The sequence below is a fragment of the Mixophyes fleayi genome, chromosome 2, assembly GCF_038048845.1.
Source record: "Mixophyes fleayi isolate aMixFle1 chromosome 2, aMixFle1.hap1, whole genome shotgun sequence".
Classification (NCBI taxonomy): Eukaryota; Metazoa; Chordata; class Amphibia; order Anura; family Limnodynastidae; genus Mixophyes; species Mixophyes fleayi.
In genome coordinates, this window is record NC_134403.1 from 204132542 (window position 1) to 204147468 (window position 14927).

Sequence of the window (14927 nt, forward strand, 5' to 3'; positions counted from 1 at the left end):
TAAATTTCCACTTAGACCACTGATATTAATAATATATCACCTGTGTGTTAAGTTGCCAAATCAACCCAAATATCTAGTGGTTCACCGATCAGCCCAAACAAACTGTAAGTTTGCAAAAATAAGTCATACTCCCACTATGGTCTAATTTAGTCAAACTTGGCAAAACAGTCCAATAATATCTGTAGAAATGCTCACATTATTAGAACCAGTTCCAAATTAAAAATTAAATTCAGTTGTTTCAAGGGCCTTGTTTGTGATTATTGCAGTTTCTGGGTTTCACTGTTACAGTCCCTACATCTTATAGTATTTGTAACAATGTTTATTAATTTGAACAATGAAAATGACTGTGTTTGCTGTTTGCAGGGAAACCAATACAAATACTAGACAATGTAGCCAGATAAGCTTGGACATTGTTCACATCTGAACACTTTGCTCAAATTTAGCTCCATTTTTTTCAGCCCACCAAAAGTTCAAGAATTTGGAACTTTAGAGCAAATTCGAAGAACTGGTTTGAGCGCAGCTTTGGAACATCTCTAATATTTGTCTGCATATGTCCACATTTCTTTTAATAAGAACTTATTCTACAATGGTTATTGAGCGCCATTAGCAAATGGACAGTGATGACAATCACAACAGTGAGGTTTGCATTATTTTATTAATTATTCTACCTAGATGGCCTGGATCTTTACTATTTAAAACTTGTATTTACTATTTGGAAATCAATATACAGATGTCTAGCTGCAGTAACTTTGTCACGTATACTTTCATAATCCTTTCTATAAAACAACTTAAAGCGCAGATTCTCCAAAAATTTAGAGCCCTTCCTCGACATATGTTATAAAAACAAGAACTTGTATTTTTCTTTCTTCCAGCCGGATGTCGCAAGCCCAGTGCAAGCTTCTGTCTAGTGTGATGACATTGTTTTGCTTTTCTCACCCTCCCCCACATACAATAACAAGAAAGCTGAGATGGAAACTGTGGGAGGAGGCAGCCAGCAAAAGTCCTGGTCTGCACTGCAACAGGCACCGCTTACGGAACAAGCGCTCTGATTGGCTGCCAGGCGGCTATCCGTCCTCTCATTGGCCATGACGCAGCTGGGAGGAGAGAACGTTCTATTTTATTTGTGCAGCTGGGAAGGTCGAGTTCCTAGTCAGCCGAGAAGGGAGGGAGTGTGGACGGACGCGGGGCTATTGTTCTTACGGCGGTCAGAATTTACTGCCCCGGTTCTAGGAGATCGTTGTATGTTCACCACCGTCGTGTGGAGAAAGACGAGGATCCAGTTGTGTGGAAAGAAGTCTTGGTAAGTTGTAGTACGTTGAGTTGTTCCGCCCCTCCTCGCTGGGCGCCATGTTGTGTTTTGTCTTCTCTCCTTGTTTCTTTGTTCCCTTCGTCCGACTTTCCAGCCCAGTCCCTGTTTTCTTAACTGTCCCAACTTTGTCACCGTTCCTTCTGTGTCTGGAGCAGATCCTTCCAGATCTAGTTGTATTGGGTGTTTTTTTTGTTTTGTTTTGATTCCCTCGGTGTTAGACGATCTACGATGTTTGTATGTCACATTCTCAACGACATGTCTGTCACTGTAAGACTCACACTTTTTAACAGTAAATGTACCATCACCTCGCTGAGGTTTTTTTGTTTTTGTTTTTTTTAGCAACTTTTTGTTGCAGTAAAACTAGCTATTTCCTAGTCCAAAGACTTTAACAAAAGTAGTAATATGTTGAAATGCGTTCCCTTTTATACGGAGGGAAAGTATATAATTTGGATTTCCTTTAAAACTGTTAGTCTGACACAAACCTTTTCATAACTTAGTATGTATTGTATATTCACATCTGCTTCGTACATATGTTTACATAATAGTCGGGACTGTATGAGCAAATACATTTAAAAAACAAACACGTATTTCTTAATCAGGAATGTGAATTTGTGTAGCCCTTTATATAGCTTAATTTGTTTAAAAAAAAACAACTTTCCTCTTGCATTAAGTGCCGATTAAGCAGGGTAAAAAAACTGAACTGGTGTGTTGCTCAGGAAAGCCTGTTTTTTCTTGTTGGCATAAGATAGAGGGTATATGACTTATTCTTCTATATACTTTAAAATGTCTACTTAAATCTGTTTATAGTTTAGAAATGGGGAAGATTAGTAACTTTGTAGAAGTACAATACTTGTAAAGAATGGGTTCATACAGTCTGGGTTGCTTAGCTGTGTCAAATTGAATTTTGCAATGTCAGTTTAAAATACTATAGTATTTAATTTTTATCTTGTGTAAATCTTTCCAGCTAGACAAAATTGTGATTTTTAGTTTTCCTTTACAATGATACAGCACCTTTTTTTAAATTGGTTTGTCCAGCCAGTTTGTCTATATATGTGCTTGTGTTCCCTGTGCATGTATACAGCCTCTAGTTGCAACTCCTCCCCTCACGTATTTCCTCTTCTCTTTTGGTGCTTTTCCAAAAGTGGTGCCAACTTCATTCCTCTTTGCCACCCCCCCTGCTGCTTTGTGCCCAGGGGATTCATGTTGGATTTGGATCTTCACTGGCTCATGCAAACAAAATCTTGCAAGCTAAAGAGAGGATCACAGAGGACAGTGAGAGCCTTGAGATTTGGGAAAGGAGTGGACGTGTTTGAAGGATCAGCTGAAAGGTAAATTACTGATTGAATGCATATATTTTGTTTGCTGTAATTGGGGACTGCTTATCTATTTATTACTTTTAATTGTTATTACTCAAAGGTCTGTTCGTGCAGATTAGAAGCATAAAGTTCACAATTTGTAAAATTGTATGTCTGCTCCTGTGTCTGCAGCAGTTACATTAATCTCTGAATTTTGTGCTTTTGTTTCAATGTGAAGTTTGTTTATATTGCACAGTGTATTTACAGTGGTTCCAATATTAGCATCTTATCAAGCTATAAATCTGCTTTTTTCAGTCTTATATTTTGTATAAAACACTACTCGGTTGTGTCAATGTCTATTCTGGTGTACTTAAAAAGCTTCTAAAATGCTTTCCTACTAGAGTTTAATAATTCACATCAGTCTTAATTTGTATACTAAACTTCCTGCTTTTGTTTAAGGTGACATAAAACTTGAAGATGGGTGGAGGTGAGAGATATAACATTCCTGTTCAACAGCATAGACATGGTCTCAGCAAACAGCACTGGCAAAAATTACTAGAGCGGAATAATCAGAAGATAAACACTTCTCATGCTAAAGACAGAGGCCGCGGTTCATCAGGTCTAGCATGGCAGGCCATGCAGAACAGAGCAAACAAGAATCGATCCTTAAACCAGAACTGGAATTCTGATTTCCCTGGATCCAAGAACCTCTTCAATTGTCAGGATAACCAGAATTATGCTGGTGCCAAATTCAGTGAGCCACCGTCACCAAGTGTTCTTCCAAAACCACCAAGTCACTGGGTACATCTGTCATGTAGTCCAGCTGAAAAAGAATTGATGTCCTTCCAGCTCAAAACGCTGCTGAAGGTCCAGGCCTGAGCAGTAATGGCACATTAGCAAAGCAATTACAGATAATTAGAGTTGCACGTTGAAGACTCACTCAAACCTTTTTAGTTTTTATTCATGCATTAAGGCACATAAACCAATATGGATTGGATTTCTCTACCTAAAATCACTCAGGAGCTAGACTGGGCTAAATGTTTGGAGAAACTTCTGTGAAGACTCCTTCATTGGAAGCACTTATTCACATAATGATTTGTGCATATCACACTGTATTTCCTTGATGCCACCAACTACCCAAATTAAGCTTATAAAATTTGCACTTGAATTTAAATGGTGAAGACCTTCAAAGCTGGTCTGGAATATGTAGCATCCTCCAGCTAGCTTTTACTTATGTTTTTATATATTTTTCTGTTATGACCAATTTGTTTACTTTAGTGTAGCATAAGCTTGAGTAGATCATCTGGTCTTGTCTATGTATTTGAGTCCTTTCATTTTAGAAATTAGTTTTCAAAGCACTAATCTGCTCCTTGATGCCATAAAGGTTTACGCTTCCTTTTTTTTTTTTTTGCTCTTTTGTGATGGCCAAGGGGTGGGCTTGCACCACTTTAGCGTCAGTCTGATCCTCCCCTAACTGGTTTAATGATCAAGTAGACTTGTATTTGAACAATAGTGTGCCAATTAAACTGCATCTTTGCACTGCTAAAATCCTAAATTGGCTTAACTTGTGGCCTTCACTGAACTGCATAACTTCCCCATCACTCAATTAGCCTTTTTCAGTTTCCAGTGTCTTCAGTTTCATCATACACTGGAATCGTACACTGGCACAAATACTTGTGCCTTTTTAAATAGAAGTAAAACGATTATATTTCCTGGACTTTCTCCTCATACCACCTTGGGCTTCTGTCCGATTCCTAGCACTCAAATTTGTTTCAGAGCCTTCCTTTCTCTGTAGATAAGTTACAATCAGGGATTGGTTGTTCCATAGTTCTTTTGATGGGGTGGCTTTAAAGCTAGTTTACAAAACAAGTGGCCTACTTTTAAAAACAAAATCTTGTGTTTTGAGAAGCCATTTTTGATAGTGTACCTATTATGATCGTATTGCTTCAGTACTGTTTAGCCTTTTTACTATAGGAGTGAGAATGACAACTCTTCAACCTGCCACTTTTTTTTTTTTTTTTTTGTCTTAAAGCTAGCATGTAATCAATAGAACCTTGAGTTCTGTAAATATCTGTAAAAGTTGTAGCATATGTAAATGAATGCAGGAACTCCTGCACAGAAAGTATTTTTTAGTACAAAACTGCTGAATGTAGTCATGCAAAAGCTGTGACTTCACAAAATGAATATTTTGTTTAAAAAAAAAACACATACATGTATGTGTGAGTGTAGCCTTTGCACAAAGTGCCAGTATAAATATGTACACGTTCTCGTGTTATCAATTGTAACTGGTTCTGTAGTGGGATTGGTGCAAATGAAACATTTTAATGATTTTTTTATATATAAATTAAAAAAAAATTAAATAAAAAAAGCTGCTGAAATCTGGCGAGAACACATTGTTTTTGCATAAATAGATGTATTTTTTATATTTTTACAGTCTGAGTACTCCCACTACTCAGACGAATTGTGAAATTGTAAATAGATAACATGGTGATATAGTAATTGGAGTATGTATGTGACATGTTGTGCAGGTAGCATAAAATAGAACTCTTGCATTGTATAGGCCTTCATTCCATGGCAGTATTCCAAATCCATGGTCCAATGGATGCTTATTGAAGATGGAATAACACTTATAACAAGCCCACTTTGACTGCTATAGTGCTTTCAACAACAACCTTACCTCTCTACCATCCTGGATTCCTGTTTTCAAGAGACTGGACATTCATTCCTATAACTGCTTGTCTAAAATGAATATCCTCCTTGCCAAAAGACTCATGAATTTTGTAAGTGACTATGCTCACTTGTACATCACAATGTAAGAATTGCCCTTTGCATTTGTCAAGGCCTTTCATAATCCAGTTTGTCCCCAATTGTGTTAATTTAATGTCCATTAGCTGAAGACTATCTTTGTTACAAAGGCTTTTGTAACTTGTGTTTACACCTGTGAGCTGCTGTGGAACCTTTTTGTAGAGAACATCTAAATGCTCTTATTATTGGTCCCAGAATGCCTCAAAAAATGTACTTTAGAGATGTTTGAAAGCAGTATAATGGCTTGTATACATAAGTATTATTTGGCTGCATGTTAAAACTGCATTCGAATTTCTATTTTTTTTTTATTTTTTTTTAAACGTAAATAAGAAACCAAAACAATTGTTTGCATTGAAAGTTGCACTAAAACCAATGAATAGATTTTCTGAAGGTGCACCTCCCCCACAGTCTACTATGTACCTCCTATTACCTCAATGAGCGAATGCGACTTGGGATTGGTCCTACTAATGCAACCCCTCCGCTACAAACAAAGTTGGTGAATTGAAATGTATTTGCCAGTTCTGACAGAGCACTGTGAAAAGTATTCCACATAGGTACCTTTTTGTTTTGTGTTAATGTTGCACTACCACCTATGTGAAAGACTTGCTAAACACTTGAGTGCAGCAAAACTTTGGACATGTGAAAACAAACACACAATGCAACCTTATAGATACTTATGTAAACAAGCCCTAACTTGTCAGCCTTTAGGGAGCTCGTGGCAGCAGTATTCCAGATGGTCTTTACAATCTAATAAATATTTGAAATGGAAATGTATTGGAGGAAACTGTATTTGGTAAGCTTCTCCATACCACCTTTTTCATTTGCATTTTAGCACTGTGCATAGCCTAATAGATGACCATAGTGTCCGTTGCTGTGGGAGCCTAACGTTTTGATAAGCGTCTATGGATGCACTCATTATTGTCACTTTAAAACAATGTTCACTTAAGGTGTTCATACTGACAATCTACAATTCTGTCATACAGATTACTGTCTACTATTTGGAATCCGTTACTTAATGCAACAAACTAATTGGTGTATTTAAGGTGTATCCTTTGTAATAGACCACATTAAGTAACTTGTGCTTCCTTCGGAAGGGCATGTTTATGGTATGTTTTGTACCACGTGCTGTAACTGGGTGATCATTTCCATTTAAAATCTTTGACCATGTACTAGTTTTTATATTTTTGTTCTCTCATGCATGTTTCTTCTGGGCAAGCATTTCTTGAATACTGCTGTGCTGTATTCATTTGTTATAAAATTGTATGAAACTGTTCACAATGTGATATGTATGCAAGATCCATCTATTTATACACAAAGAATGTGTCGGCAGCACTTATGGATACAACAGATCTGAATTATGGAGTTATAAAGAAAACCTTTCAATTGGCAATTTTATTATGATCATTAAATACACTCAACTAACTCCATGATAAGTTGCAAAGATAAAATGTCCAAAAATAATTGGCTTGAATAAAATTTACAAAGTTAAATGTGTTAACACAAATGTGGTTCAAAAATAAAATAAGTATTTTTTACCCCCTAAATGTGTCTTCAGTCTGTTACGCTATGGCTTTAATGTAAAGTTTGTTTTTTTTTTTCCTCCCCAAATACTATGCTATTGTCTTTTTATGGCAGAAGGTTATGTATACAAGATTAGGTTGATGCTTGGGTTACGATCACAGTATTTTGTTACCCTGTAGAGCATGAGCATTATGATCTTGAAATTTTAAACTTTCATTTCACCTGAGTTGGGTGAAGGTCCTTATATAATTTATACTAACTGCAGCCCTATGGGGTGTGCACAGAAATTCGCAATATTGCGTTACCGGGGCCGCGAATCCTAATTGAATATGCCCCTACAACACAAGGTTAATGCTTGCATTTATAGTTAAAAATGAGAAAATATCATACACCATCCTACAGCTATCACCGGCTATGAGCAAGATCCTCGATTGATATCACGGTTGCATGTATTAACAGCATGTTAATGACCTGTGTCAGCAGAATGGTGTGATACCAGTGACTCTCCCACCCCCTGCTGCTTCTATGAGTTGAGGTAGAGAGGGAGAATACATTACAGGAGATGACTGGGGGAGAAAGAATTTATTTAAATTGCACCAACATATTCCGTAGTGCTTTACAATTGGGGGCATACCGTAATAAACAAACTGGGTAAAATGGACAGGTGAGGGCCCTGTGTGCAAAGATCTTGTGAAGTGAGAGTTTAGTAATCCCATGTTGATGTGGTGTTTCTATGGTGATAAAGAACAGGAAGGAGAGGTATAAAACATGTATGTTTGGATGTATGAATGCACGAAGTGCTAGATTTAGGGTTGGTAATTAAAACAGCCAGAATTGATACTTTACAAAATCATCACTTTACTAATCGCCATCCCAATTTTAACCATGATAAACATACGAACAGCCGGATTTGTTGAGCTGGGATTTGCCAAACAGTCATCCCAAAATAAGAGGTGGTTGAGTGGTGAGATTGCTCAAACTGCATGCTCTGAGATATTTTGCCATTCAGAACCTAAGAGGAAGCACCATTTACATTTAAATTATTGGGGCAATCATTATTAAAGGACAAAATTAATTTATAAACTAGTGGGGGCAAATTTTTTCTTAAGGGGACACTATTGTATTATATTATGGGTTGTTAAAGATTGATATAATTTGGGCTGCACAATTTGATGATTTTGTCTTAATATAATGAATTAAATTTGGCCCCGTAAGTTAATTTTAATGTTTTTTTTTGCCCTTAACCAATAAATATTGATTGCCCCAATAATTTAAATGCCAAAGGTGCTGCTTTTCTGAATGGCAAAATAGCTCAAACAGCATGTTTGAGCTAGGAAGCCATTCAGAAGCGGGTATTAAAACTGTCCTGTGTTTTTGGATGGCAGTTTTAACCAAACTGCCAGTGAGTTGAACAAAACTGCTGGTGGTTTAGCTGTTTTCAATCCGCCACACACCGCCAGCCATTTCACATTGCAGCCTCAAACCGCCTTATAGTAAATGCGGGTGGACCACTAAACTGCCGGTGATGTGTGGCAGGTTTCAAACCACCACCAAACTGGAATCTTATTAAAACACACTTAATTAAGCTAAGCTAGATTTACACTAATATATATATATATATATATATATATATATATATATATATATATATATATATATTCTGTACAGTAATAATTGTTTACTTGAGTGCTACCATTATGTAGTTTCTCTAGATGATTCAAACGATCAGGTGTATGAATGTTAGATTGACTTGTGACTATATAAAAACATGGTCATGTCTGTAAATTCCCACATGCCTTGGAAAAAAGACCCTGTGCAGGGGTTGAAACGTGAAACGCGTTGCACGGGCACAGTCACTTAGTAGCAGAGGACTACTTACCTGTTTGGAGGAATGAATATAACATCAATGGCAGATTTACTCATTGTTTACATTTAGTGGTAGGAGTATCCTTTTTTGAAAAAAAAAAACCCCTCATTTTTATTGAAGATGTCCAGACATCAATCATACATCAAAGTTTGTTTCATAAAGAAAGACAGGCATTCAATTGTAGATACAATCAATATACATGTACATAGATATTGTTACATTTTTTTTATGGATTCTACTTGGGAAGGTTTGATAATACCTCGCTATATATATTCCAGGATATATAAATCTGATATCTGATATTAACACATTATAGGACTGTAACATGGTGCAGAACAATACTATAATATAATAACACTTGTGATGAGAACAAACATATCACCCTCCTATCCTTTTTTTTAAAAAAAATATATTGTTATTGATGTTTTTTAAAATGTGAATGTACATTTTTAATTTTTTTTTTTTTTTTTTTTAAATAAAGTGTGAAAAAGGGTAACACACTATGCCAGTGTTTCCCCAAACCCATTCCTCAGGTACCCCTAACAGTGCATGTTTTCCACACGTCTCTGCTGGAGCACAGGTGTAATCATTACTGACTGACACATTTCGAAAGATCCACAGGTGGTATAATTATTTCACTGGTGACCTGGAAAACATGTATTGCTAGGGGTACTTGAGGAGCGGGTTTTGGGGAAATTGCACTAGGCAAAGCCATCTTTCTTTGTATTCCCTATTCAGTGTTTCCCAACTCTACTCCTCAAGTACCCCTAACAGTGCAGATTTTTCAGGTCACCAGTGAAATAATTATACCACCTGTGGCTCTTTCAAAATGTGTTGGTCAGTAATGATTACACCTGTGCTCCTGCAAAAAGATATGGAAAACATGCACTGTTAGGGGTACTTGAGGACTAGGCTTGGGAAGCACTGCCCTATATGTTGGGCTGTATGATTCAATGGTCATCCTTCACCACTTGGGGACTAAAGTGATAAAATTGGAAGAATTGCAAGAGAGGTAACGCAGATGTGCCTCCTCCTAAAGGTTATTTTTGTTAGATGTTAGTGCAACTACAAGAGGGGGTGGCACAGGACAGTGATGGTGCACATGTGGTGATAGTAAAGAATGTCCTCCATGGGCATAGTCCTTAATATGGTGTAGTACTTAATGGTACATATAAAATACACATTCCACCATCCCTTTGTTTTTTTTTCATTTTCTCTATAGAACTGGGAAAAACCTGTTCCTGATCCTCTTTTGAGCCTTGTACACAACATTTCAATAGGATTGTCCCATTGGTGGACTATTAAGTTCATCGCTGTTCTAGAGAAAGAAAAGAGTGAACTTATGGAATAGAAAGTAGATTCCAACCTTTATATTGTAATTTTCAGTGATACTTTCATAACCTCTGACATTCTCATTTTGCTATATATTGTGCATGAGATTTTTCATCTGTACCCTTATGTTGTAAAGTTGAAGTATAGTAACACATCCATAGTGGGTAGGCAGCAATTTAAGAGTAATATATATGATCCTACTGAGAAAGTGTTTTCAGACGAAACTCGTTAAAGAAGAGGCCCACCTATTAGCACCATCCTTTGCCTATTCGTGTATCCAGTGTTCTATCAGCAGAGTATATCCTGACATCTCATTTGTGGAAGTGGATATTAAGGACTCTCTCTTGATTACAGATAAGCATTATTGTTTGTATACATTGTGAGCATGCACTTTATATATTTTCTTTACAATAAATTGTTACTATAAAAATGCTACACCATATGGGATTTTTTTTTATTTCTTTTCTCCAATATTGGTTGATGGAGTAATCCGGATGTGAGAGGTACTAACCAGACAAAACAGTATACAGATGAGCGAAATATATTTATATCTGTGGAACGTACATTTAAAGGTGACTGGGTTTATGTGGAACTCACTATTGGTCTGAAAATATTACGCTATTCTAGTTATTTCTCTCTTTTCTCGTATGAGCATACTAGGCGGGAGTGGATACTTATATCCTAAGGGAACTAACCAAGAATGCTTGTATTGATGAGCACTTGAGACTAAACATCTGGGGCCTGATTCATTAAGGTTCTTAAATGAAGAGGATTCTCATTTCAGTCTCCTGGACAAAACCATGTTACAATGGAAGGGGTGCAAATAAGTGTTCTGTTTTACACATAAGTTAACTACTGCCTGTTTTTTCATGTAACACACAAATATCAACTTTAAATTTCAGTGTACAAATAAGCTATCAAATATTTGTGTGTTACATGAAAAAACAGGCAGTATTTAACTTATGTGCAAAACAGAACACTTATTTGCACCCCTTCCACTGTAACATGGTTTTGTCCAGGAGACTGAAATGAGAATCCTCTTCATTTAAGAACCTTAATGAATCAGGCCCCTGGTATGCATACTATTTACACCTAATTTTTTGGGATTACAATTCCTAAAATACTAGGATATTAGGTGCCCTTGTGTCCTCTCCTTTTATCAAAGTATATATATATATATTTTTTTTTCCGAAGTGTATATATATTAAGATAAATGTTGCTGTCATAGTTATTTAATATTTGAACAAATAAAGTGAATTTTTACACATTGGTCTGCGTTTCAAAAATTGGTTATGACTTTGGATGTTATTAAAGGTGGATGTGAAGCCACACACATCTTGAACTTAAACAGGTTCCTGTTTATTTAATTTGGTAACAACATATACACAGTCTTATGCAGATGCACTTGTATATGTACAGTATCCCTCTATGCACATAGATGTAGATGCAGGCTTATAACTCTCTGCACGTCCTTACTGGAGATATTGTGGCAGACTTTCCTACTTATATAAGGCTGCACAGTAGGGAGTCTCCGGTCACTATATTGAGTCTTTTGGTAGATATCATCAGCAGCAGCTATTTGTGTAGTGCCACTAATTCTGCAGCGCTGTTCAGAGAACACCCTGACATCAGTCCCAGCCCCATTAGAGCTTACAGTCTAAATTCCCTAATATACACACATACAGACAGAGAGATTAGGGTCAATTTGATAGCAGCCAATTAACCGACCAATATGGTTTTTGCAGTGAGGGAGGAAATTGGAGCACCTGCAGGAAGTGGCAAACAGCTACTATAACTGCGGCTGTACCCATTTAGGTCTGTAATGTAAGTCTCTCCGTGAAAGCCGAACTTCCGGTTTTGGAGTTTTGGAACATGCGCAGTAGCACATATCAGAGGGAGATGTCCTGCACCACTTCCGGGCCACTAGACCACCAGGGATCACAGGAGACTGAGTGTAGCGCTCATGTATTCTAACATCAAAATGTTAAAGAAAAAATGTAGCTGACCTCTGGGTGGGCGGTGCGCATGAGCGGCCGCATTTTACTGAGCTCTCTGCTTCTGGATCTTAATCCGTATTCATCGGGATCTACAGCAGCAGTTACGGTATCCTTATGCTTGGGATACCGACACAGAGTATGCCTACAAAAAAAATACACAAAGAGTTAAATCACAGCATAATTAAAATGTACACTTACCTTGACACCGTCGGAGGACATTACGAGAAACCATGCGTTAGTTACATTCACAACCTCCCTTGCAACGTCCATTTGTTTTAGATATTGCTGGGAGCCACTCTGTTATTTCTTACAGTAAACTTCTCTTGGCAGGACCTGTCATGTCACTGTCTGTTGGTTAGCCCTGGATGTCACATACTGGTGGCTGGACGCTGGAGGTAATTCAAGTGTTTTATTTATTGTCAACTGTATTTTATTATGTCTGGATAATACCATATTGTGAGACATATTAATTGCACCTTTATAATTCTGTATGTCATAAGATTGTGTTAGTTGACATGTTTCTTTAATGTAAAATCTGTGCCTAGGTGACCTCATAACTGCATATATATGTTCTAATTATGTACAGGTACATTGATAAAAGTTCTGGTGGTAAAATGCCTAAAACTAAAACCTCTCCTAGATCCCAGGCTGCGCTGGGAGCCCCACTTCCAAGTCTCCTTCTCTCACAAGGGCTGCCTCTGAAGTTTCGACTACTGTGAGCTCTGAGGCCGCTCGGTCGGTCTCTGACACTGCAAGGGAAATGCTTACGGTTATCATGCCCATCATTGAACAGAAATTGGATAGTGTTCAAACCACTATTGCAGTGGCAGTGACCCAGCTTGAGCACAATGTCAAGCATATCACCTCTTTAGAGTCCCGTGTGAATGATGAGGAGGATAATTCAGCCTGTCTGAATTCTGTCAGTAACCCAATCTAAAAATCTCATCATTGATAGACAATCTTGATGACCTTGAAAACCGCCATAGGCTGCATTATTGAAGCTTTGTGGTATTTCTGGAATCAGTTAAAGGTCCAGATCTCCTGACCTTTCTCCAAACGGAACTTGTTAATACTCTGGGAATATCTGAGGGTGATGCCTTAGTGATCATTGAGAGGGCACATAGATTGCGGCCAGATTATGGTAACGGTAAGTGATAACTGACCTCGGGCTGTTATTGCCAAATTTTTTAATTTTAGGGCTAAGGAGGCGATACTATCCTCCTATAGACGGAAGGGATTTTCCCAGAAGAGGAGGTAGTTTTCCCCTTTATGTAAATTCCTTTTTGATAACCATATATTCACTTTGTCCTGATGTATCCTGCAAGGCTGCACTTTTATGATAATGGTCAGACCCATATTTTTACTGACTCATATAGTGCCAGAGAATTCAATCATGGCATGAAAATACCGGATGATCTGGCACAGAGGCCCTAGGCTTACAACTGTCCACGTTCTACATATTAGTCAAGTTTTACATTATGTTTGTCTCATTCTCCGATTCTGGCAAAAAAAAATGGGCATGATTTGTCAGGAGTGGAGTCACAGGGAGGCAAATATTCTGTCCCAGACTCCTTTTTTTCTCCCTACATGTTTAACTTTTTGTTTATACTTATGTTAATGACGTTTGGTGTTAACATTAAATCATTTTTGGAAAATATAGATACACCAATGTTTATTCTGTATGCTTCTCTCGATTCAATATATGATTTGGCTATGCATTTAACTTCATTGCAATTTCTTGCTCTTTTAATTTTATTCTGCTGGAGCACCCGGGTGTCGTCAAACCATGTGCATCTTGAGTGCTTGCTTTTCTGGCCTTGAGCAGAGTGTTTCTGTTTATATCCCCATGTCTTTTGAATCACAGCCTACTCTTCTTGTTGATTATGGCTAATAAGCTATCGATACCTAATTCCAATTTACAGGTTACACGAGGATTCTATATGGTTTCAGGGAACGTGGCAGGCCTGAACACCCCTACAAAACGGAGAAGTGTGGCAAAACCATTACCATGAAAACACAAATGCTACTCGGCTCCTTATGTCACAAACAAAAATAGATGTTGCAATATTGTTTCACAAGAGGTTGGATTATACAATTGAGAGTTTGGTTTTGGATCTGGAGAGCAGATACACTATATGGACAAAAGTATTTGGGCACACCATTAATTATTGAATTGAGGTGTTTTTTATTCAGACCCATTGCCAAAGGTGTATAAAATCAAGCAACTAGCCATGCAGTCTCCATTTGCAAATATTTGTGATACAAAATGGGTTGTTCTGAAGAGCTGTGATTTCAAGAGTGGTAGTGTGATTGGATGCCACCTTTGCAATAAGACGGTTTATGAAATTTCATCCCTGTTGGATATTCCACGGTCAGCTGTAAGTGATATTATTAGAAAGTGGAAGGTTTAGAACCAATAACTCATCCACAAAGCAGAAGACCACATAAAATCACAGAGCGGAGTCAACGACTGCTAAGGCGCATGGAGCGTAAAAGTCAACAACACTGATTTCATAGCTGAAGAGTTCTGAACTTCCACTGCCATTTACGTACGCACAAAAACTGTGTGGCAGCATGCAAGCCTCACATCACCAAGACCAATGCCAAGTGTCGGATGGAGTAGTGTAAAGCACACCGACACTGGACTGTGGAGTGACGAATCACGCTTCTGTTTGGCAGTCAGATGGGCGAGTCTGGGTTTGGCAGAAGCCAGGGAAATGTTACCTGCCTGATTGCATAATGCCAACTTTAAAGTTTGGTGGAGGAGGGATAATGGTATGGGGCTGATTTATAGGGTTTGG

General features: G+C 37.7%; 1 protein-coding gene across 1 annotated transcript; it reads left to right on the forward strand.

Moving 5' to 3' along the window:
* Positions 1-1124: 1124 nt before the first annotated feature.
* On the forward strand, positions 1125-4944 carry PNRC2 (proline rich nuclear receptor coactivator 2). Its single transcript, XM_075195386.1, has 3 exons — positions 1125-1300; positions 2452-2637; positions 3064-4944. The coding sequence occupies exon 3, from the start codon at positions 3082-3084 to the stop codon at positions 3481-3483; it is 402 nt and encodes a 133-aa protein (XP_075051487.1). The 5' UTR covers positions 1125-1300; positions 2452-2637; positions 3064-3081; the 3' UTR covers positions 3484-4944.
* Positions 4945-14927: the final 9983 nt, after the last annotated feature.

Coding starts and splice junctions, on each gene's coding strand:
- PNRC2 (XM_075195386.1), top strand. CDS start 3,082: ATGGGTGGAGGTGAGAGATATAACATTCCTGTTCAACAGCATAGACAT.